Raw genomic sequence first — 25,233 nt, forward strand, 5'->3', positions numbered from 1 at the left:
CTCCTGTGAAGGTGCCAGAGAGTATCCTCCCTTCTCCTTTTCTTTTTTCAAGGATATTTTTATTGATGTCAGAGCAGAAGGGAGAGGGAAAGAGAGAGAAACATCCATGATGAGAGAGAATCATGGATCAGCTGCCGCCTGCACGCCCCACACTGGGGATCCAGCCTGCAACCCAGGCCTGTGCCCTGACCGGGAATGGAACCGTGACCTCCGGGTTCATAGGCTGACACTCAACTGCGGAGCCACACTGGCCGGGCTCGCTCCTTTGAGAGAGAAAGTGACAGATACACCAGCTTCGGAGAGCAGTCTGGTCCACCGGATTCAACAGTTTGAACCAATGTGTCATTTCAACATGTCAACGTCCAGATGGTAATAACGGGAAGACACAGTGGTGTCCGTTTTCACAGTAGATTCTGTTAACCTGGCTTTGTTGGAATTGTCATCATTTCAATGTGAATTAAATGGAAAATACTGATGACATCACTCTTGTTCTGATTTTTACAAACTGGTAAGTATTTCAGGGGCCCCACCTCTGAGCACAGACAGGCCCACATTTCAGAGAAACGCAGATGCCAACGCGGTGCAGAGGTGAGCGCTCCTCACCCAGACTCAGGAGGAGGACGGACAGCAGAATAGAGAACAGAGGGCGGGACAGGGGGCTCAGGAGGCCTGGGGCCAGGGGAGAGAGGGGGGTGGTGGGATAGGGGTCATGGGGTCTGGTGAGAAACAGAGCAGAGAGGGAGTGAAAGGTCAGGCTCTGAGTTCAGTCTCCTACATTGGAGTCTTGACCCATCAACTCTGTCTGGGGGATTCTGGGAAAATCATTCACCTCCCAAGGACACTCCCTCCTCATTGGCCTGGAGGAGAGGCTGGGCCCCAGCAGAGGATGGTGTGGGTTCCTGTGATGCTGAGTGAGGGCCCAGGGACACACTCCCCACCTGTCAGCATCCAGGAAGCTCTCAGAAGGAGTCATGGTGATGAACAAGCTGCACAGGGAGGTGACATTCACCCTGGGGACAGCAGGAGGCGCTGTGGGTCCTGGTTTGGGCTCTTTAGAGGTCAGAGTCCCCTGGACAGTGTCAAGTGCAAAGAGCAGGACTGAGCTCCTTTGAAGACCCTTCTAAGGTCAACCAGCTCTTAGCAGTGAAACCCACACCTGCCCTCTGCCCTCAGGGGAGGCCCAGCAGGAGGCCCTGGGCTCAGGGCGGGGACAGCAGCTGAGACAGACCCTGGCTGGGCCCAGAGAACACATTTGCATCCCTGCTCCTCCCTCCTGAGCTGCAGGCAGAGGGTATAAGACAGGGGCTGCAGGGCCAGTGCCAGCTGGGCAGCCGCAGGCAGCGCTCAGCACCCTCCCACCATGGCCTGGCTTCCCTTCTACCTCCTGCCCCTCGTCGTCTCCACAGGTCAGAGCGGCCACAGCACCTGGGGTCCTGCCCCCGATTCCCCCTCCAAGCTCAGTCCTCGGGGCGCCTGCACATCGGGGTGCATTGGGCATCGCTCTGTGTTTTCTGTCCGCAGGTCTCTGTGCTCCTCCTGTACTCACCCAGCCCCCATCTGCCTCTGCCTCCCCGGGGGCCTCGGCCAAGCTCACCTGCACCCTGAGCCGGGAGCATAGCACCTACACTATTTACTGGTATCAGCAGAGACCAGGACAGGCCCCTCGATATGTCATGTACCTTACGAGTTCTGGAAGCCATGGCAAGGGGGACGGGATCCCCAATCGCTTCTCGGGCTCCAGCTCCGGGGCCGACCGCTACTTGACCATCTCCACCCTCCAGTCTGAGGACGAGGCTGAGTACTTCTGTGGTGCAGACTATGCTATTGATGGGAAATTCGCAGGGGTCCACAGTGACACAGACAAAGGGGAAGTGGGTCTAAAACCTCCCTCCCTTGTCTGTTCCTCCCTGGGGACTTGGGGACCTGCTCCCTGTCTCTCTCCAGGATGCTGAGATACTCACTCAGCAAAACCCATCAGCCTCCCCTGCTCCCAAGGCACCAAGGGGAGAAGCAAACGGGGGCCATGACTGAGGTCCTTGTGGCGACACTTACATTCTGCTCCCCCCTCTCCTGTGGGCAGGAAGCGGGGACCCACCACACCAGACCCCGCAAAACAGGCCCCTGAGGGCGAGTGGGGCTGCGCTGACCACGTCCCAGAAGGCACCAGACTTGGGCTCCCGTCAGGGCTCTGCTCAGGGAAGGAACAGAGACCTCGGGGCTGCAGAGGTGACCTTGGACATCTGCTGTTGCCTGTGCTGCTCCGTGGAGGGAGGCGGGGCCCTGGCAGGACTGGGCTGAGCAGGAAGCATTGGTCCTCAGGGAGGCAGGACAGATTCCCTGACCCCGTGGGCGGTTCAGCGCTGGGCCCAGGAGGTAGGCTGGCCTGTGGGGAGGTCTGAGCAGGACCAGCTTGGAGCAGGGTCTGGCTCCTCCCTCTGCGCCAGAGCCTCTGCTTGTGGGGCCAAGACAGGCTCCCCCTCTGCCCAGGCCTTTGAGAGACGGGGCGGGACCCCGGCCACTGAGGATGGACAGGGAGTGGGAGGAGAAGGAGGAGTTGGATCAGGGATGACCCGCAGTGACCTTTGTCAGCCCTGGCGGCTGGAGCCACAGGGTCCCAGGGCCACCCCAACCCTGCTCCCTGTGAAGAGGTGCTCTCTAAAGGGCGTCGGTGACTATGACCCTAACAAGACTCTGGGGATCCCTCTGCAGGGCGGTTCCCCACCCCTCACCCTGCAGGGAGGGGGCCGGGAGGAAGGTCGGGGAGTCAATGCGAACCCCAGTGTGGACCACACTCACCCAGGGCCTCCCCAGGCCTGGCTGCCCATAACATGGGAGGGTCAGCAGTGGCCTCGATGGACAGACCGAGGGACGCCCTGTGCTAGTGAGGACGGCGAGGGAAGGGGCCGAGGCAGGTGGTCCCTGCTGTGCTGAGAGGGGCACCAGCCTGTGAGGGCTTCGCCTGCACACGTCCCAGGTCACAGGGCGACACAGGGCCCCGGAGAGGCACTTGGGACCCTCTGTCGTGGCCACAGGGTGACAGGGTCAGGGTCTCAGGGGCATCACGTCAGCCCTGGAGGGAAAAGGACAGATGAACCGTGTGGAGAACTGACCCCTTCTTTGTCTGTTTCTTATTTTTTTTTTTTTTTTTTTTTTTTTTGTTTCTTTTTTTTTTTTTCTTTCTTTGTCTGTTTCTTAACTGTGGCTTTGGCTTCAGAGGGGCCACGTGATGCTGAGCCCAGAAAGTCAACTTTGCATCTAAAGTTCTAGTGTGGCATCAATTACACTGAATAAAGCTGTTTCAAAAAACAAAAATAGCCCCACCGGCGTGGCTCAGTGGTTGAATGTCGATCTATGAACGAGGAGGTCAGGGTTCAATACCTGTCAAGGGCACATGCCTGGGTTGTGGGCTCCATCTCCAGTAGGGGGCGTGCAGGAGGCAGCTGATCAATGATTCTCTCTCATCATTGATGTTGCTTTCTTTCTCCCACTGCCTTCTTCTCTGAAATCAATAAAAATAATAAACAAACAAACAAACAAACAAATAAATAAATAAATAAATATATTAATAAGAAAAATAAATGCTTGAGTGACGGGTGGCCTTTAGAGAATCTCTGAAGTAGCTGAAGCAGGTGACAACCTGTCCAGGGGGGGAGGTGGAGCTGATGTGGCTGACAGTGACAGGGAGGCGGGGCCAGAGTGAGAGAGACCTGAGGAGGCCCCCCCTCATGCTCCCTCTGCCTTCTCTCTCTCTCTCTCTCTCTCTCTCTCTCTCTCTCTCTCTCTCTCTCTCATTACTTTCCATTTAATTCTTCCGTTTATCTCTCCCTTATGCTCTCTGCTGTTGCTTGTCATTCACTCTTCCTTTCATTTTCCCTCTTTTCCTCTTCATAGTGTGTGTGTGTGTGTGTGGTTCTGTGGGATTTTATCCCCCGTGCGGCTTCATGGATCCACAACAGCATGAAGACACAGCAACCTTCTGTCCGCACTGGGGTCTCCCACATTTTCCCTTTATACCAGCACCCTCCTCTCCCTTCAAGGCGCCCTTCCCTGCCCTCACCTCCTGGCTCCACTAGTTGAGTCTTCATGTCTAAAAGTCCTCATTTCAGGAATGACCTGTAGGATTAGAGACAGAATCCCGGAGTGTGTAGCCTCTGAGAGGGCACTTTTCACCACCCCTGACCCTGTAGATTCCTCCCAACTGTCGTTGCATTGAGCGCCTTCCTTTGCACGGCCGAGTCGTAGTCCATGGTCCTGGGGGACCGGAGTCTGCGGACCCTCCTCCCAGCAAGGGCATCTCAGTGTTCTCTGGGGACGTCATGCCCACGGGTGCTGGGCACACCTCCTGTCCTTTCTCTGTGAACGTAGGTGGTCACTTCTCTGAAACACATGCCCAGTACTCCTTGGGGTTGTGCGGCAGTGACAAGGGTCGTGCTTTCAGCAGCTGCCCACTCTTTCCCGACTGTCTGTACCATGTCCCACGAGCGGGAGCCACGCGTGAGTGACCCCGGTTCTCCACACCCTCGCCCGCACGGGGTCACCCCTTCTTTCACGTTAGCCAATCTGAGAAGCGGGACCTGAGATCTCACGGTATTTACCTGGCATTTCTCCAATGCCCACGGATGAGCATCTTTTTCTGTGCGTGTTTCCACCGATACATCTTCTTCACTACAAGGTTCTTCATGACAACTCCCCATGTTCTCCATGGACCATAGAAGTGTTCTTGGTTCTTCCTGTCTAGATCTGAGGCTTCTTTTTACATTCTGAACTCGAGGTGTCCATTGGGTAGTTAGTTTACAAATATTTTCTCTTTATTACTTGTTTTTTTTATCCTCTTTCAAATGTTTTTTTTTTTAAAGCAAAATATTCCTTCTGTGAGGTTCAGTGCTATTGATCTTTCCTTGAATCATCCACCTGGTTTTACTGAAGCTGAGGAGTTGTTTTTGCCCCAGTAGATCCCAAAATGTATCCTATTTTTTTGAACCTGAACAGTGACCTGAGAGGCCCCTGACCAACCTCACTGGGTCTGAGCTTGGAGCCTGCCTCTCCCGCGGCAGCAGGACCACTGGCCACTGTCTCTATGAGCTCTTTTCGCCCACTTGGATGATCTGATCCCAAGAGTGGAAGCCCCAGGGTCCTCTCCATACCCAGAGAGGAGGTCAAAGGTCAGCCTGGGGGGTGTGTGCAGGGGCTGGGTCAGGGGTCAGCACTGTCTCCCTCAGCCCCACGGAGAGCTCCGGGGAACCTGGTAGAGGCTGGGAGGGAGGCTCCTATTTAATTCCATCAGCCCAGCTGTTCCCCTTGCAGCTGCAGCCAGTCCAGGAGGCCCCCGGGGAGGAGGAGATTTGCATGAGGAGCCCCTTGCAGAGCATAAGAGAGGCCCAGAGGCCACATGCCCAGCTGCGGGCTCAGAGGCTGAACCTGGGGTGTCTCCGCCATGGCCTGGACCCCTCTCCTGCTGCCCCTGCTCACTCTCTGCACAGGTGCTGCCCCCCACGACCTGAGCTGGACCCGCTCCAACCCTGAGCTTCTCCGGGCACAGCCTCGGGGTGGAACCTACAGGTAATGGGGCCTTAACCTCAACCCCCCTCTCCTCTCTTACAGGCTCTGTGGCCTCCTATGAGCTGACCCAGTCGGACTCCTTGTCAGTGACCCTGGGAGGGACGGCCAGCATCACCTGCACTGGAGAGTTCCTGGATAAAAAATATACTTCCTGGCACCAGCAGAAGCCCGGCCAGGGCCCTGTGGCAGTCATTTACAAGGACAGTGAGCGGCCCTCAGGGATCCCTGACCGGTTCTCGGGCTCCAGCTCCGGGAAGACAAACACTCTGACCATCAGCGGGGCTCAGGCCGAGGACGAGGCTGACTATTACTGTCAGTCATGGGACAGCAGTGGTAATGCTCACAGTGACACAGGCAGATGGGGAAGTGGGACAAAAACCCCATCCCCGTGTGTGTCACACACTCCTCCAGCCCCAGGAGGACTGTAGACAAAGCCTTGAGCAGGCCTGGCCCAGGTCCCATCTCAGCTCCCCAGGCTGCCCCTCCCCCTGCCTCAGGCCGCTCTGCAGGGGGTGGCACAGAGCAGGTTCACTCTGACAGGACAGGCTGCCCTGATGGTGTCTGGGCCTGGGTGTGAGTGGGAGACAGAGGGCCTGGGTAGAAGGACACACAGTGGGAGACATACCGACTGTCGTAAGGACCCTGCTTGTCCTTCCCATGGTAACGGGGCCCCTCATGGTTCCATGTGGGAGTGTCTGTCCAGGTCTCCCAGCACATCTGAGCTCATGAAGCCCCGGATCTTGGCAGCCTGGGTTCTGAACAACCACACCCGAGCTGTGGGCACCGAGGAGTCCACCCGGGTCCCTGCTCAGGGCTGACCCACCTCACAGCCCGCTGGGACCTGGCAGCTCCCAGCTGTGCCCTCCCCGGACAGGGCTGCCTCCCCCAAGGCCATGCCCCTCTCAGAGTGAGGCTCAGGCCTAGCGCCCGCCTGAAGCCAAGGTCCCGAGTCCCTGCCTCAGCTCAGGATGCCCTCCCCGCTGATCCTCGGTTACCACCCCATGGCAGGTCACCGCGTCTTCCCTCTCACGTTTCCTTCCCGAGGGCTCACCCCAACGCCCCGCTGCAGGCGAGTCTCCCTCGCCCATGGCTCCCAAGGCCTGCAATTACCCATGAGGCCTCAGCTCCACCTGTGACAGCAGCTTCCCAAGGCCACAAAGAGCCGCCCTGGGGGCCCAGAGACCCCGGGCCCAGCTCACACACACTCAGAGGCCGAGCGTCCCTCCGTCAGAGAGGACAGGCTCCTCATCAGGGCGCCGGGCTGGCTGGAGAGAAGGCTCCCTCAGCGCTGGGCAGTGAGCACAAGGCTGCACCCTGCTCGGCCCCACCCGGGGAGGGGAAGCCCAGGGGGCTGAGGGTCAACGCGTTTCCATTAACTTCACTGAATCCAGGGTATTTGGAGCAGCAAACACATTATATACACACACACACAGATATTACATATATGCAAGTATTGTTCACTCAACATGGACATATTCACCAAGTCTGGTGTCACATCAACATTTCCTGCTGGGACGCAGGAAAATATCAGCCATAATAAGTAAAAAATAAATAAAAAATCAATCCATCACGCTGACCAAGAATTTCACAGAGGATGGACTCTGTAGACAAGGACTTCAAAAATCCACATCCCCTTTGCTCAGGAGGGAAAAGAATGACTGAACATGGTGATTGCAGACCAGGGAGACAAAAACACAGCACCCCACTCAATGGGTAGAAGTGAGAACTACAGTGTCTGAGAGAAAATCACACTTGAGGGGTTGACAGAAGGTGGGTCCCCGGAAAGGAGGAGATTAGTCAGTTGGTGACATGGAAGAGAATCTATAGGCAAGAGATCAAACCAGCGACACAACCAGACACTGGAATCACTGACACAGGCCTCCATGCGCTGCAGGTCGACCTCAAGGAGCCTAATGGGCATGTGATTGCTGACTTTGAAGCAGAAGAGATTCGGGGGAGGTAGGGAAAAGTTTGAGGAAATAAATACTCGTCAGAAAGATTCCAAAGTCCAGGAAACACGGGATCCCACAGACCCAAGAGCTCTGACAAGCCCTGAGCCCACACACACACACACACACACATACACACACAAAACATCAGCACAATCCTGATCAAATTCCTTAAAACCAGCGCAGAAGAGAAAACCCTAACAGCGTCAGGGAGAAGGACACGTCCCACAGAGAGGAACCTAGAGATCCGAGCAGGTCCCTCCTTGAACACAGCGCAGACGAGGAGAGAGTGGGGCGACGCCCTGAGAAAACTGAAAGCAGAAACAACACCACAAAACGCCGTCCACTTCGGTGTCTTTACCAGTGAAAGTGTCTTTCAATGAAGAAGCGGAAGGAAAACTCTCTCAGACACACCGACCCTGAGAGAAGGGACCCCGGCAGCCCCAGCCCCTGTGCTGTTGTGACCTCCACCAGCGGCCAGCACCAGTGAGAGTCAGTCCTCCAGGCCCGTGTCCCCAGTCCAACCCCAGAACCCGCCACCCCAGGGATATGAGCAGTGATGCTTCAGGGGGGCCCGGCCCCCATCCTCCAAATGCACCCCTTCCTAGTTCCTGGACGACCTCAGCCTCTGGTGCCCGGTCCTGAGACAGGCCGTGACCATGGAGAGAAGAGCAGCCCCCCCCCCCCGGGACCAACAGCTCAGGGATCAGGGAGTCTCCCCGGAGCAGGAGGCTCAGGATCCACACCTGGACAGAGGACACCTGCACCTCCAGCAGCCAGAGCAGCGGCCACCAGGGGGCAGCAGAGACCGCCTCCAGCCTCCTGGGGCCTGGGAGGGCCTGGCCTGAGGGATTCCAACCTTCACAGGGAGGACTCACCCCCACCCTCCCACCTGCAGAAAGAGCATGGGGTTGCCTGCAGCATCGCCTTTGGCACTGCTGGGACCTTCTGGCGGTGTCTCCCCCCTGGTTCCTGTGGGATTTGCCTGTTTCTCCAGCTCAGGTCCAGGCCCTTCATTCCTCTCCAGCCACCTCCACCCCGTTCCTGCTCACCCTCTCCGGCTCTCACACCTCCCTGCAGCCCTGAGTGTGACACGGGCACCAGGCACAGGGGGGACACTGAGGCCCAGCATCTAGGACCTGCCCTGAGCGCCCCCCAAGCACAGACACCTACAGCCCCTCAGTGGCTCCTGGAACCCCACGTGCCATTAGCCATGTGGGCCCGTGTTCCGGTTCTGATGGGCACACACGGGGCCTGGGGCGGCCCCTGCAGGGACATTAGGCTCATGGCTCACCTCTCCAGAGACCTTCTCTCCCGGGCTCACACCTGCAGACAGCCCTCCCCTCTGAGCTCTGCTGTGGCCAGGCCAGCGCAGGCCCGAGGCCAGGAACCATCTAAGTGCAGATGTCCCTCCCCCACCCCCCAACAGGATGTCACCAGAATAACCCAGAATCCCCTGGGCGAGTGCTGGCCTCCAGACGCTGCCCCTTCTCCCTGTGTCCTTGGGCTGAGCCCTTCTCAGAGCCCACAAGCTCCCAGCAGCCCCTGGGCCTGGCTGATTTGCATGTCCCCCAGCTGTCTCCAAGGGGATAAGAGAGGCTGGGAGGAAGCCTGAAGCCTGGGCCTCAGGGAGCAGAGTCAGGGCGCCCACCATGGCCTGGACCCCTCTCCTCCTCAGCCTCCTGGCTCACTGCACAGGTGCTGCCCGGGTCACCCCTCCCAGCCCCAGGGCCTGGAGCAGCCTGGCTGACTCTGAGCTCAGGGGCTGCCTGGGGGGCAGGAGGTGCAGGACCTGCTGCTGGCTCAGGGCTGGGGGCTGAGGTCCCTGTGCTCCCGGGCTATGCGGACCCTGAGGGCTCCCCTGCAGCAGGAAGGGGAGGGCTCCTTCCTGAGAGGCTCCATCCCGGGGAGCCCCAGGCCACCTGGCTGAGGGGGATGTGAGGGGCGCCCTAGGGCCTGGGAATCCCTGGGGCTCAGGCAGGCGGGGCAGCAGGCGGTTCCTGGGAATGGGCCCTCACCTTCCTGCCTCCTCCTCCTCCTGCAGCCTCTGTGGCCTCCTACGAACTGACGCAGCCGCCCTCGATGTCGGTGAACCCGGGACAGACGGCCAGGCTCACGTGTGGGGGAAACAACATTGGAAGTAAATATACTTACTGGTACCAGCAGAAGCCCGGCCAGGCCCCCGTGCTGGTCATCTATAGGGATAGCAAGCGGCCCTCAGGGATCCCTGACCGATTCTCCGGCTCCAACTCGGGGAACACGGCCACCCTGACCATCAGCGGGGCCCAGGCCCAGGACGAGGCGGACTATTACTGTCAGGTGTTGGACGGTAATGATGCTCACAGTGACACAGACAGATGGGGAAGTGGGACAGAAACCTCCCCATGTCACCCTCTCCTCCAGCCCCGAGGACTGCACACCCAGCCCTGAGCTCGGCTGCCGTCTGTGTGGAGCAAGAGCAGGGCAGCTTCGGGCCCCTTTGGACGATCCCACATGGAGCCCTGTCAGCCCCGGGGCCTGCCCAGGAGAATGAGGCCCTGAGGAGGTGGGAGCATTGGACCTGCCCCGGGAGGGTCCTGGACACCATGAGAAGGAACGTCTGTAACAGCAGCCACATCAGCTCCACAGCGACCGCACCATGTCCAGTTTACAGGGGACCTGGGCCCCCAGACACATTCACCACCCGTCAGTGTCTGGATGACAATGGGCCTTGTGAACTTTAAATAAACGTTGCTGGGCCTCACTGGGGTGGCACAGTGGGTAGAGTCTGGGACCGCAATGAGGGGTCCTGGGTCCGATTCTGCTCAAGTGCACGTGACAAGTTTGTGGGCTCAATCCCAGGAGAGTGGTGCAGGAGGCAGCCAATCAATGATTCTCTCTCATTATTGTTGTTTCCATCTCACTCCCTCTTCCTCCATCTCTAAAGTCAATGAAAATATATTTTAAAAAAATAAATATATGTTGCTGGGAGTGTCCTTCTCCGTGGGAAGGTCATTTCCATGAACCTCCCCAGGCAGGACACTGTGTTGTGCGCAGAGACCTAGAGGGAAGGCTGAGGATGAGGAATGTTTATGGACGGGGGTTCAGGGGGATTGAGGGGGGACCTGATGTTCTCACAAAGGGGCATGTTGGCCTCATTGCCCCACACAGACCCTTCCATGGGGGTCAGGTCGCCCAGGATGTACTAACAGGTTCCCTCCCACGTGGTCATGAGCCCCACAGCTCAGGGGTGAGGACTGGGCAGCAGGAGTGGCCCGCAGGGCCCCTGGGGAGACCCTGAGGTGTGGGTGTGAGGAGGGGCAGCATCGGTGGGAAGGGAGAGGGGAGCTGGTGCCCCCTCAGCTGGGAGCAGCAGGGGGCGTGCCTGAGGCAGGGGCCCTGGGCTCATGTCAGTTCCCTCTTTAGACCCAACGCTGAGCAGTGGCCAGGGGTCTCTGTGTCTGTGCTCAGGAGTCACCCAGCGCCTCCCACTTCACTCCCATGTCCAGCGGTGCCGCATGTGGGAGTGAACCCTTTCATCGCAACCTCAGCGGGATCAGATGGACAACCAACACAACCCTCAGGGATGTTGGGTGAAACCAGCTTTCTTACCAAATGTACTTTATAAAATCAAAGGTTTCTCTTCCTATACTGACCCTGCTCCACACTCAATGGCCTTGGCCAGGTCAGAAGACCAATCCAGATCCAAAATGTAAGCAGCCTGACCTGCCACGGGCCCTAAGCAGGACCTGATTCCCATGTGCCTTTGACACGTGACCCCGTAGTGCCAGTCATGTGGGGAGAGGGGGTGTCCCCACCTTAATCCACACACAGTTCCATGTTTCCCTGGGAAACGCCAATGCCAACACCGTGAGGATCTGAGTGCTGTTCAGAGCAGAATCAGGGAGGACAGACACCTGAGTAGAGAACAGAGGTCGGGGACAGAAGGGCTCAGGAGGCCTGGGGGCGGGGTGTGAAGGATGGGGAGTGGGGCGTGGTGAGGTGCGGGGCAGGGAGGGGGATGACAGTTCAGGCTCTGAGGTCAATCTCCTACATTTGAGTCTTGACCCATCATCTCTGTCTAGGGAATTCTGGAAAAATCATTCAGCTCCTAAGGACACTCCCTCCTCATTGGCCTGGAGGACAGGCTGGGCCCCAGCAGAGGATGGTGTGGGTTCCTGTGATGCTGAGTGAGGGCCCAGGGACACACTCCCCACCTGTCAGCATCCAGGAAGCTCTCAGAAGGAGTCATGGTGATGAACAAGCTGCACAGGGAGGTGACATTCACCCTGAGGACACAAGGGGGCGCTGTGGGTCCTGATTTGGGGCCTTTAGAGGTCAAAGTCCCCTGGGCTGGGTCAAGTGCAAAGAGCAGGACTGAGCTCCTTTGAAGACCCTTCTATGGGCCAACCAGCTCTTAGCAGTGAAACCCACACCTGCCCTCTGCCCTCAGGGGAGGCCCAGCAGGAGGCCCTGGGCTCAGGGCGGGGACAGCAGCTGACACAGACCCTGGCTGGGCCCAGAGAACACATTTGCATCCCTGCTCCTCCCTCCTGAGCTGCAGGCAGAGGGGATAAGACAGGGGCTGCAGGGCCAGTGCCAGCTGGGCAGCCCCAGGCAGCGCTCAGCACCCTCCCACCATGGCCTGGCTTCCCTTCTACCTCCTGCCCCTCGTCGTCTCCACAGGTCAGAGCGGCCTCAGCACCTGGGGTCCTGGCCCCGATTCCCCCTCCAAGCTCAGTCCTCGGGGCGCCTGCACATCGGGGTGCATTGGACATCACTCTGTGTTTTCTGTCAGCAGGTCTCTGTGCTCCTCCTGTGCTCACCCAGCCCCCATCTGCCTCTGCCTCCCCGGGGGCCTCGGCCAAGCTCACCTGCACCCTGAGCCGGGAGCACAGCAACTACTTCATTAGCTGGTATCAGCAGAGACCAGGACAGGCCCCTCGGTACATCATGTATGTTAACAGCGACGGAAGCCACGGCAAGGGGGACGGGATCCCCGATCGCTTCTCTGGCTCCAGCTCCGGGGCCGACCGCTACTTGACCATCTCCACCCTCCAGTCTGAGGACGAGGCCGACTATTACTGTCAGGTGTGGGACAGTGGTAATGCTCACAGTGACTCAGGCGGGTGGGGAAGTGGGACAGAAACCTGCCCGCCGGGCCTGGTGCTCACGCTCACCCGCTGTCTGAGCAGCTGTAGGTCACGCCTCAGGGTCAGGAGTCCTCCCTGGCCTGGCCCGGCCCCTGCAGCGCTGGGGGACTCCGCTGGGGGACTCCGCAGGTCCTCTGTCCCCTCGGGGCCTCTGTTCCTGTTGATGGAAATGGTGGATTACAGAGAGAAAAACCTCCCTCCTCGGGCTCCTCCCACAGGTCCGGAGGGTGGCCTCCCTGCCCCTCCCCAGGACCCTGAGCCCATGACCCTCTTCCTTGCACCCCATCATCACGCCCCTCCTCCTGCTGAGAGCCCTGCGGAGAGGCCTATGCGGGCATCACTGAGGTCCCTGGGACCAGACAGCAGGAGTGTCTTCACCCACAGGCTGTGGGGACGATGCTGGGCGATGTGCCTGCCCACGAGGGAACCCCTGAGGGGAGGGGGCTGCAATGGCCGTGTGCCCAGCACCCTCTGGCCTGGCTCCAACCTGGGGCTCTGGTCAGGGGAAAGGCCCAGATCTCGGGGTCCCGGCGGAGAAGGTGGAAGACACGACAGCAAACCCCTTCACTGGGTGCAGCATGGACTCTGACAGGGTCCTGGCAAGACAGGGCTGAGCAGGAAGTATCTGGTCCTCAGGGAGGCAGGACAGAGACCCTGACCCCGTGGGGGGCGCAGCCCTGGGCCCAGGACGGAGGAGGGGCCTGTGGGGAGGTCTGAGCAGGACCAGCCTGGAGCAGGGCCTGGCTCCTCCCTCTGTGCCAGAGCCTCTGCTTGTGGGGCCAAGACAGGCTCCCCTCTGCCCAGGCCTTTCCCAAGGTCGGTCAGACCATGTCCCCTGGGAGGGCAGAAGGTCATGTGGGCAGGACACTGAAGACGGAGATGTGGGGACTTCTTGGGGACTTCTTCCCGCTGGAGGGGAGTCCTGTGGGGGATCCCCCTCAATGGCATCACACAGGGACCCCAGGGGAGTGGTGGGTTGGCCTTCTGCCTTGTTTTCTGGAATCTGAAATACAGCACCTTTCACACCCCCACACCACCCAGGCCGCATGGAGCCGCTGTGGACTAACTTGCCCGGGTCCCTGGGCACTGAGCTGAGCTGGGGTCGGAGGGAGGCAGGGCTGGTCTCCAGTGGCTGGTTCTGAGATAAACACCAGGATCTGCCTGGGGCCTGGGTGACACCAGGAAGGGGGGAGGGAGGGGGACAGACTGGTCTCCCTGGAGGGAGGGGACAGGAAGCAGGAGGAACAGAAGGAGATGGATCATGTCTGACCCCGCAGTGACCTCTGTCAGCCCAGGCAACCTGAGGCACAGGGTCCCAGAACGACCCCTGTCCCCCTGCCTTGTGAAGGGCTGTTCTTTAAAGGGCTGTGGTGACTTTGTCTCAAACAAGCCCCATGGGACCCTCTGCCTCTCTCTCCTCTCTCTCTCTCTCTCTTTCTCTCACTCTCTCTCTCACTGGATTTTTCTCTACCCCTTTCTTCCTCTCTGAAATCAATAAAAATGCATATATTTTTAAAAGACTTCCTTCCTTCTCACTGCAAAGTAGTGTTCCCTGGTCTGGGCAGAGTGACGTCTGTTACCCATCCACGCAGGAAGGGCAGAGGCCTCCGTGGTTTACAACGCGAGGCCATGACCTCTGTGTACACTTGCCAGGGTTCTGGTTCCAGCATTCAGAAGGGTTCAGCCATCTGGAGTAAGGCTGTAAGCAGATTAAGTAAGAGTCCAAAGACGAAAGATAATTTTGAAAGGCATTGGGGGTCAGAGGAGCTTAAGCTAAAGGAGCTAAGTTCTTGTCTCAGGACCCTTATTTTTCCTTAACACAATTTGTCCTAAGGCAAGGTGGAGATATACACTTCAAAGGGTAGGGTTTAGAAGCATTGTCAGAATGGGGAATCGCCTATGGCTGTTCAGGTGTTTGGCCAACAGGAGGCAATAACATGTAGATTAAGATGCCCTAAGCTGTCTGGCAGCAAACAATCATCCTATTCAGGTTTGGGGGAAGTGCCTTTTAGCCATTCCAATGGGTGATTACATATGTGACTCAGCCCTTGTTGAGTCCCCAATTTCCATCAAGCTTTTGAGGAAACTCTAGCAATTATGACATGCTGGAACTGGCTTCTGGCACACAGTGTCTCTGTGAGCACAGTCCTCCCTCTGAAACCAGTGCCCGGAGCACAGCTGCTGGGCTGTGTGCTGAGTGCGGGTCTCAGTCCCCGAGAGGCTGGGAAGCGCTTTCCCACAGTCACCGACCCTTTCCTGTTCCCACCGTCCCTGCTCCCGCCTCCCTTCCTCCCGCCCCTGGGGCACCGGGTCCCTGTGTCACGGGAGCCCCCTGACCCGTGTGGTCGTGTCTCCTGTGGTTTTCGTTGGTGTTTCCCTAGCAGCTAAGGATGAACGCCCTCCCTGAGCTCATGGCCTCCACACACCCTCTTCCTGACGCGCCTGCTCAGGGTTCCTGCCTGTGTCCTCCTGGCCTGTGATTCTTTGGCTAAATTCCATGATCCTTCCTGTCCTCTCTGCACTGGTCATCCATGGGAAATGTGGTTCACACGCTTTCTCTTCCCTCTGTGGCCTGTTCCTTTAGAAAGCTTTGCACAGCCAAGCAGATGGCTATCAATGAGTCTCAATGGACTGATGGTTTCTTTCGTGAATCATGCTTCTGATGTCATCAGAGAATTCTTGCCTGGCCTTGGGTCTCAGAGATTTCTCTTATTTCTTCCTCAAACAACCAATAACACGGTCGCCTGAGAGGCACATGAGCAATTTCTCTGCCTCTGGCCCTGGGACCCTGGCCTGTCCCACCCCAGCATGACCTCTGTCCCCACAGGCTCCTCCCAGCCCCGCCCTGTGGGTGAGTCCTCACCAGACAGGAGGCCTGAGGGTTGTCCACAGGCCCAGAGAGGAGGCCAGGGTGCTGGGTCAGGGGTCAGAGTTATCTCTTGTTAAAATATGGTTTTATTCATTTCAGAGAAAGTAGGGAGAGGGATTGGGATAGAAACATCAATGAGGAGAGAATCACTGATTGGCAGCCTCCTGCACCCCCTAATGGGATTGACCCCCTACCTGGGCATGGGCCCTCACCCGGAATTGAACCAGGACCTCCTGGTTCATGGGTCGATGCTGAAACATTGGGCCACACCGCCCGACAGAGCTTTCTAAGTGGACAGCACAGGGCGCTCTAGGGAACCTGGTGCAGGCCCTGTGCATGGAGCCCTGGCACAGCCTCCTACACTGAGCCCTTTTCTGCTCAGCAGGGAGACCCCCCTGAGCCCCAGGAGGAAGGAAGTGGATTTGCATGAGGCCCCGCCCACCCAGGAGTGAAGAGCCTTGAAGACCACACCCCCAGCTGAGGGCTCAGAGCACAGCCTGGCAGCCTCACCATGGCCTGGACCATTCTGCTCCCCCTCCTCACACTCTGCACAGGTGCTGCCCCCAGCCTCAGCCCCAGACACCAGGGAGCAGCCTGGCCATGACCTTCAGCTCAGCTCAGGGGACGCTGCGGGGTGTGGGCCTCTGGGACTGAGACCCTCATGCCCACACTCTCCTCTCCTCTCCTCTCCTCTCCTCTCCTCTCCTCTCCTCTCCTCTCCTCTCCTCTCCTCTCCTCTCCTCTCCTCTCCTCTCCTCTCCTCTCCTCTCCTCTCCTCTCCTCTCCTCTCTTACAGGTCCTGTGGCCTCTTCAGAAGTGACTCAGCCCCCAGAAGTGTCTGTGGCCCCGGGCGGGACGGCCAGGATCACCTGCCAGGGAGAACTCATAGAAAAATATTATCCCAGCTGGTACCAGCAGAAGCCGGGCCAGGCCCCCGTGTTAGTCGTCGCTGGTGATGTAAGCCGGACCTCAACGATCCCTGAGCGATTCTCTGGCTCTGACTCAGGGGACACGGACACCCTGACCATCAGCGGGGCCCAGGCCCAGGACGAGGCGGACTATTACTGTTCAGTGTGGGACGACAGTGCTAAAGCTCACAGTGACACAGGCGGATGGGGAAGTGGGACAGAAACCTCCCCGTGTCACCCTCTCCTCCAGCCCCAAGAACTGCACACCCAGCCCTGAGCAGGTTCAGCCCAGGTCCCACTTCCGAGGCCCCGAGCTGCCCCCTCCTCAGCCTCGGGCAGCTCTGCAGAGGGAGGGACAGGCTGGCTCAGGGCGGGTGGGACCGGCTCCCTGGTGCGTGTGGGCCGCAGTGTAATCCCTGAGGGAGGGCTGAGCCAGGACAGACTGACGGAACCCTGTGTCTGAAGCAACAGCCTTTGACTTTGTACACAGTGGCCACGGGGCCACGTTCTGGATGAATCCCCGGACCCTCCCAGCCCAGCTGAGCTCCTAGAGCCCCGCTCCGTGCAGCCCAGGACTCTGCAGGGAGCAAAGTGGAGGGGGACACACCGCCCACCACTGCTGGGCGCCCCTGGGGGTCGCAGCTGGGCCCGCACTGGGAGGCACTACTGGGGCAGGGAAGTGCCTCTCCCAAGGTCATGCCCTCTCTGTGGGTGTGACTCAGGCCCAGTGCCCGCCTGATGCCAAGGCCCCAAGGCCCCCCTCCGTTCAGAAGACCCTGGCAGCCTGCAATGGAGGCCTCAATGTCACCCCTGTGCAGTCCCCGAGGCTGGCCCCCACGCTTCCACCCAGAGGGGTCGCCTGGAGGAGGGTCTCCACTCAGAGCGTTTCAGGGCCCCAGGAGCAAACAAGAGCTCAGGGGGCAGAGCGCTGAGGGGACAGAGCTGTGGGGGGACCCTCTGGGGTCTGCAGACGCTCCTCACAGCACAGATGAGCCCCTGGGGGGACCACCCGAGGCCGGGAAGGCACCTCCAAGGACGTTAGAGGGCACATCCCACACAGCCAGCACCCAGCCCCGCAGTGCGCCCCAGCCAGAGGGAGCCGCTCCTGAGGGAGGCATCGGGGGGAGTCCTCAGAAGAGCTCTGGCTCCATGGGGGCAGAATGAGCCCCAGACTAGAGTCTGCCCTGGTGGCCTCTGGGAAAAGGGGAGGAAGCGCCGCTGAGAAATGAGTAATCTGTGTCCACGGAGTTCCCCGCATCCCAGCATGAGAACCACTAACGGGGAGAAGGACAGGCAGCCCATTCCCGCAGGAGAGAGCCACCGGCTCTGCAGACAGCTGCTCCGTCCCGGAGCCCTGATCGAGCTGAGGGTCGCCATCCACAATGCCTCCCCCGACACACTCCTTCTTCCCCGCGGTGAGCCCAGTCCCCACATCCCCTACATCCTCCACAGGGCACCCATCCCCCACAGGCACCAAAATCCCACAGGGCACTCATCCTCCACAGGTCACCCCTCCCCCACAGTGCACCCCTCCCCCACAGGGCACCCATTCTCCACAGGGCACCCATCCCCCACAGTGCACCCCTCCCCCACAGGGAACCTATCCCCCACAGGGCACCCATCCCCCACAGGGCACCCCTCCCCCACAGGGCACCCATTCTCCACAGGGCACCCCTCCCCCACATGTCACCCATCCCCCACAGGGCACCCATCCCCCACAGGGCACCCATCCCCCACAGGGCACCCCTCCCCCACAGGGCACCCCTCCCCCATAGGGCACCCGTCCCCCACAGGGCACCCCTCTCCCTGGGTAGCTCCACCTTGTCCTTCAGGGTCCTCAGTGGAAGTCCCATCCGCAGGGCCATCATGACGGGGACAGCGAGTGCGATGCTCTGACGGAACGATCTCTCACGCCCTCGTGTTCCCGCCTCGGCAGCTCGCAGCCCCGTCCCGTCCCATTTGCACCTTCGTCTCCACGAGGCGCAGGTCCGTGAGGGAGAGACTGTGCACAGGGCCCACAGAAATGACTTAGACCACAGCACTCAGGGGGTGATCACATGGAAACCCCAGAGTGCTCCTGGGGGACAGCGCAGCCTCTGGAGACCCTGGGCATCACCCCCCCTCCCCCGTGACCCCAGGAGGAGTCCTGGAGGGGGAGTGACTGGTCTTTCCCCCCAGAGTCCCTGCGTCACCACAGCCCTGTGGCCTCTCCGGCTTTCCCAGCTGTGACCCGGTCTCCTGTGAAGGTGCCAGAGAGTATCCTCCCCTTTTCCTTTTCTTTTTTCAAGAATATTTTTATTGATGTCAGAGCAGAAGGGAGAGGGAAAGAAAGAGAAACATCCATGATGAGAGAGAATCATGGATCAGCTGCCGCCTGCACGCCCCACACTGGGGATCCAGCCTGCAACCCAGGCCTGGGCCCTGACCGGGAATGGAACCGTGACCTCCTGGTTCCTAGGCTGACACTCAACCCCTGAGCCACACCAGCCGGGATCGCTCCTTTTTCAAGAGAAAGTGACAGATACACCAACTTCGGAGAGCAGTCTGGTCCACCGGATACAACAGTTTGAACCAATGTGTCATTTCAACATCTCCACGTCCAGATGGTAATAACGGGAAGACACAGTGGTGTCCGTTTTCACAGTAGATTTTGTTAACCTGGCTTTGTTGGAATTGTCATCATTTCAATGTGAATTAAATGGAAAATACTGATGACATGACTCTTGTACTGATTTTTACAAACTGGTAAGTATTCAGAGGCCCCACCTCTGAGCACAGACAGGCCCACATTTCAGAGAAATGCAGATGCCAACGCGGTGCAGATGTGAGCGCTCCTCACCCAGACTCAGGAGGACGGACAGCAGAATAGAGAACAGAGGGCGGGACAGGGGGCTCAGGAGGCCTGGGGCCAGGGGAGAGAGGGGGATGGTGGGAGAGGGGTCATGGGGTCTGGTGAGAAACAGAGCAGAGAGGGAGTGAAAGGTCAGGCTCTGAGGTCATTCTCCTACATTGGAGTCTTGACCCATCATCTCTGTCTGGGGGATTCTGGGAAAATCATTCACCTCCCAAGGACGCTCCCTCCTCATTGGCCTGGAGGAGAGGCTGGCCCCCAGCAGAGGATGGTGTGGGTTCCTGTGATGCTGAGTGAGGGCCCAGGGACACACTCCCCACCTGTCAGCCTCCAGGAAGCTCTCAGAAGGAGTCATGGTGATGAACAAGCTGCACAGGGAGGTGACATTCACCCTGGGGACACCAGGGGGCGCTGTGGGTCCTGGTTTGGGGCCTTTAGAGGTCAGAGTCCTCTGGGCTGTGTCAAGTGCAAAGAGCAGGACTGAGCTCCTTTGAAGACCCTTCTATGGGCCAACCAGCTCTGAGCAGTGAAACCCACACCTGCCCTCTGCCCTCAGGGGAGGCCCAGCAGGAGGCCCTGGGCTCAGGGCGGGGACAGCAGCTGAGACAGACCCTGGCTGGGCCCAGAGAACACATTTGCATCCCTGCTCCTCCCTCCTGAGCTGCAGGCAGAGGGGATAAGACAGGGGCTGCAGGGCCAGTGCCAGCTGGGCAGCCGCAGGCAGCGCTCAGCACCCTCCCACCATGGCCTGGCTTCCCTTCTACCTCCTGCCCCTCGTCGTCTCCACAGGTCAGAGCGGCCTCAGCACCTGGGGTCCTGCCCCCGATTCCCCCTCCAAGCTCAGTCCTCGGGGCGCCTGCACATCGGGGTGCATTGGGCATCGATCGCTATGTGTTTTCTGTCCGCAGGTCTCTGTGCTCCTCCTGTGCTCACCCAGCCCCCATCTGCCTCTGCCTCCCCGGGGGCCTCGGCCAAGCTCACCTGCACCCTGAGCCAGGAGCACAGCACCTACACTATTAGGTGGTATCAGCAGAGACCAGGACAGGCCCCTCGGTACATCATGTACATTAAAAGCGATGGAAGCCACAGCAAGGGGGACGGGATCCCCGATCGATTCTCGGGCTCCAGCTCGGGGGCCGACCGCTACTTGACCATTTCCACCCTCCAGTCTGAGGACGAGGCTGAGTATTACTGTGGTGCAGACTATAGCATTGGTGGCCAATACGGGTGAGCCACAGTGACACAGACAAAGGGGAATTTGGGCAAAAACCTCCCTCCCTCCGTCTGCTTCTCCCCGGGGACTGAGGGGACCTGCTCTCTGTCCCTCTCCAGGAAGCTGAGATGCTGACTCTTTCTTGTCAAAACCCATCAGCCTCCCCTGCCCCCAAGGCACCACGGGGAGAAGCAAACGGGGGCCATGACTGAGGTCCTTGTGCCGACACTTACATTCTGACCCCCCCTCGCCTGTGGGCAGGAAGCTGGGACCCACCACACCAGACCCCGCAGACCAGGCCCCTGATGGCGAGTGGGGCTGCGCTGACCACGTCCCCAGGAGGCACCAGGCCTGGGCTCCGGTCCGGGGCTCTGCTCAGTGAAGGAACAGAAACCTCGGGGCTGCAGAGGTGACCTTGGATATACTGTGTTGCCTCCACTGCACCGTGGAGGGAGGCGGGGCCCTGGCAGCACAGGGCTGAGCAGGAAGCATTGGTCCTCAGGGAGGCAGGACAGATCCCTGACCCCGTGGGAGGCTCAGCGCGGGGCCCAGGAGGAGGCGGGGCCTGTGGGGAGGTCTGAGCAGGACCAGCATGGAGCAGGGTCTGGCTCCTCGCGCTGCGCCAGAGCCTCTGTTTGTGGGGCCAAGACAGGCTCCCCCTCTGCCCAGGCCTTTAAGTGACAGAACGGGACCCTGGCCACTGAGGATGGACAGGGAGCGGGAGGAGCAGGAGGAGATGGATCAGGGCTGATCCCGCAGTGACCTCTTTCAGCCCTGGCAGCTGGAGCCACAGGGTCCCAGGGCCACCCCCACCCTCCTCCCTGTGAAGGGGTGCTCTCTAAAGGGCTGCAGTGACTTTGTCCCTAACAAGGCCCTGGGGGTCCCTCTGCAGGGCGGGTCCCCACCCCTAACCATGCAGGGAGGGGGCCGGGAGGAAAGTCGGGGATTCAATGGGAACCCCAGTGTGGACCACACTCACCCAGGGCCTCCCGGGGCCTGGCTGCCCATAACGTGGGAGAGTCAGCAGTGGCCTCGATGGACAGACAGAGGGACGCCCTGTGCTAGTGAGGACGGCGAGGGAAGAGGCCGAGGCAGGTGGTCCCTGCTGTGCTGAGACGGGCATCAGCCTGTGAGGGCGTCACCTGCACACGTCCCAGGTCACAGGGCGACACGGGGCCCCGGAGAGGCTGTCGGGACCCTCTGCTGTGGCCACGGGGTGACAGGGTCAGGGTCTCAGGGGCATGATGTCAGCCCTGGTGGGAAAGGGACGGATGAAACAGGGAAGAACTGACCCTTTCTTTTTCTATTTCTACCCCTGGCTTTGGCTTCAGAGGGGCCACGTGATGCTGAGTCCAGAAAGTCAACTTTGCATCTAAAGTTCTAGTGTGGCATCAATTACACTGAATAAAGCTGTTTCAAAAAACAAAAATAGCCCGTCTGGCGTGGCTCAGTGGTTGAATGTCGATCTATGAACGAGGAGGTCAGGGTTCAATACCTGTCAAGGGCACATGCGTGGGTTGTGGGCTCCATCTCCAGTAGGGGGCGTGCAGGAGGCAGCTGATCAATGATTCTCTCTCATCATTGATGTTGCTTTCTTTCTCCCACTGCCTTCTTCTCTGAAATCAATAAAAATAATAAACAAACAAACAAACAAACAAATAAATAAATAAATATATTAATAAGAAAAATAAATGCTTGAGTGACGGGTGGCCTTTAGAGAATCTCTGAAGTAGCTGAAGCAGGTGACAACCTGTCCAGAGGGGAGGTGGAGCTGATGTGGCTGACAGTGACAGGGAGGCGGGGCCAGAGTGAGTGCGACGTGAGGAGGCCCCCCCTCATGCTCCCTCTGCCTCTCTCTCTCTCTCTCTGTCTCTCTCTCTCTCTCATTACTTTCCATTTAATTCTTCCGTTTATCTCTCCCTTATGCTCTCTGCTGTTGCTTGTCATTCACTCTTCCTTTCATTTTCCCTCTTTTCCTCTTCATAGTGTGTGTGTGTGTGTGTGTGTGTGGTTCTGTGGGATTTGATCCCCCGTGCGGCTTCATGGATCCACAACAGCATGAAGACACAGCAACCTTCTGTCCGCACTGGGGTCTCCCACATTTTCCCTTTATAACAGCACCCTCCTCTCCCTTCAAGGCGCCCTTCCCTGCCCTCACCTCCTGGCTCCACTAGTTGCGTCTTCATGTCTAAAAGTCCTCATTTCAGGAATGACCTGTAGGATTAGAGACAGAATCCCGGAGTGTGTAGCCTCTGAGAGGGCCCTTTTCACCGCCCCTGACCCTGTAGATTCCTCCCAGCTGTCGTTGCATTGAGCGCCTTCCTTTGCACGGCCGAGTCGTAGTCCATGGTCCTGGGGGACCGGAGTCTGCGGACCCTCCACCCAGCAAGGGCATCTCAGTGTTCTCTCGGGACGTCATGCCCACGGGTGCTGGGCACACCTCCTGTCCTTTCTCTGTGAACGTACGTGGTCACTTCTCTGAAACACATGCCCAGTGCTCCTTGGGGTCGTGCGGCAGTGACAAGGGTCGTGCTTTCAGCAGCTGCCCACTCTTTCCCGACTGTACTATTTCCCACGATCGGGAGCCACGCGTGAGTGACCCCGTTCTCCACACCCTCGCCCGCAGCGGGGGTCACCCCTTCTTTCACGTTAGCCAATCTGAGAAGCGGCACCTGAGATCTCACAGTATTTACCTGGCATTTCTCCAATGCCCACGGATGAGCATCTTTTTCTGTGCGTGTTGCCACCGATACATCTTCTTCACTACAAGGTTCTTCCTGACAACTCCCCATGTTCTCCATGGACGATAGTAGTGTTTTTTCTTCTTCCTGTTTAGCTTTGACAGTTTACTGTACACTCTGACCTCTAGGTGTGCATTGGGTATTTCGTTTACAAATGTGTTGTCTTTGTTACTTGTTTTTTTGTTTTCTTTGAATAGTTTTGTTCTTTTTTTTAAGCAAAATATTCCTTCTGTGAGGTTGTACAGAACTAATCTATCCCTGAAGCATCCATCTGGTATTTCCAGAGGTTTCAGTTTAGTTTTGTTGTTGCCTCTCTAGGTCCCCAAAATGCTCCTATTATGTCTAACAAGAAAAAGGTAACCTGAGAGGCCCCTGACCAACCTCACTGGGTCTGAGCTTGGAGCCAGCCTCTCCCACGGCAGCAGGACCACTGGCCACTGTCTCTATGAGCTCGACCCCGCCCCCCAAATGGGTGATCTGGTCCCCAGATAGGAGGACCCAGGGCTCTCCACAAATCCAGAGAGGAGGTCAAAGTCAGCCTGGGGTGTGTGTGCAGGGGCTGGGTCAGGGGTCAGCCAGGTCTCCCTCAGCACCACGGAGAGCTCCGGGGAACCTGGTAGAGGCTGGGAGGGAGGCTCCTATCTGAATTCCATCAGCCCAGCTGTTCCCCTTGCAGCTGCAGCCAGTCCAGGAGGCCCCCGGGGAGGAGGAGATTTGCATGAGGAGCCCCTTGCAGAGCATAAGAGAGGCCCAGAGGCCACATGCCCAGCTGCGGGCTCAGAGGCTGAACCTGGGGTGTCTCCGCCATGGCCTGGACCCCTCTCCTGCTGCCCCTGCTCACTCTCTGCACAGGTGCTGCCCCCCACGACCTGAGCTGGACCCCCTCCAACCCTGAGCTCCTCCGGACACAGCCTCGGGGTGGAACCTACAGGTAATGGGGCCTGAACCTCAACCCCCCTCTCCTCTCTTACAGGCTCTGTGGCCTCCTATGAGCTGACCCAGTCAGACTCCTTGTCAGTGACCCTGGGAGGGACGGCCAGCATCACCTGCACTGGAGAGTTCCTGGATAAAAAATATACTTCCTGGCACCAGCAGAAGCCCGGCCAGGGACCTGTGGCGGTCATTTACAGGGATAACAAACGGCCCTCGGGGATCCCTGACCGGTTCTCGGGCTCCAGCTCCGGGAAGACAAACACTCTGACCATCAGCGGGGTCAGGGCTGAGGACGAGGCTGACTATTACTGTCAGTCATGGGACAGCAGTGATAATGCTCACAGTGACACAGGCAGTTGGGGAAGTGGGACAAAAAGCCCATCCCCGTGTGTGTCACACGCTCCTCCAGCCCCAGGAGGACTGTACACAAAGCCTTGAGCAGGCCTGGCCCAGGTCCCATCTCAGCTCCCCAGGCTGCCCCTCCCCCTGCCTCAGGCCGCTCTGCAGGGGGTGGCACAGAGCAGGTTCACTCTGACAGGACCCGCTGCCCTGATGGTATCTGGGCCTGGGTGTGAGTGGGAGACAGAGGGCCTGGGTGGAGGACACACAGCGGGAGACATACAGACAGTGGTAAGGACCCCGCTTGTCCTTCCCATGGTAACTGGGCCCCTCATTGTCCCATGTGGGAGTGTCTGCCCAGGTCTCCCAGCACATCTGAGCTCATGAAGCCCCGGATCTTGGCAGCCTGGGTTCTGAACAACCACACCCGAGCTGTGGGCACACAGGAGTCCACCCGGGTCCCTGCTCAGGGCTGACCCACCTCACAGCCCCGCTGGGACCTGGCAGCTCCCAGCTGTGCCCTCCCCGGACAGGGCTGCCTCCCCCCAGGCCAGGCCCCTCTCAGAGTGAGGCTCAGGCCTAGCGCCCGCCTGAGGCCAAGGTCCCGAGTCCCTGCCTCAGCTCAGGATGCCCTCCCCGCTGATCCTCGGTTGCCAACCCATGGCAGGTCACCTCATCTTCCCTCTCACGTTTCCTTCCCGAGGGCTCACCCCAACGCCCCGCTGCAGGCCAGTCTCCC

General features: G+C 58.9%; 1 protein-coding gene across 2 annotated transcripts in view; it reads left to right on the forward strand.

Moving 5' to 3' along the window:
* The window catches only part of LOC308238491 (immunoglobulin lambda-1 light chain-like), a 107,728-nt gene that overhangs the window by 11,637 nt on the left and 70,858 nt on the right, over positions 1-25,233 (forward strand). Inside the window, exon 1 of one of the 2 annotated variants that reach the window (XM_080650436.1) lies at positions 9,134-9,206. The exons of the other annotated variant lie outside the window; for it this stretch is intronic. Coding sequence (XP_080506562.1) covers positions 9,161-9,206 — 46 coding nt within the window. The 5' untranslated portion in view covers positions 9,134-9,160. Of the gene's footprint in view, positions 1-9,133; positions 9,207-25,233 lie in introns of those variants that run through there. 2 annotated transcript variants of the gene reach the window in all.

Source organism: Plecotus auritus (assembly GCF_963455305.1).
Source record: "Plecotus auritus genome assembly, chromosome: 13".
In the NCBI taxonomy this organism is placed as follows: Eukaryota; Metazoa; Chordata; class Mammalia; order Chiroptera; family Vespertilionidae; genus Plecotus; species Plecotus auritus.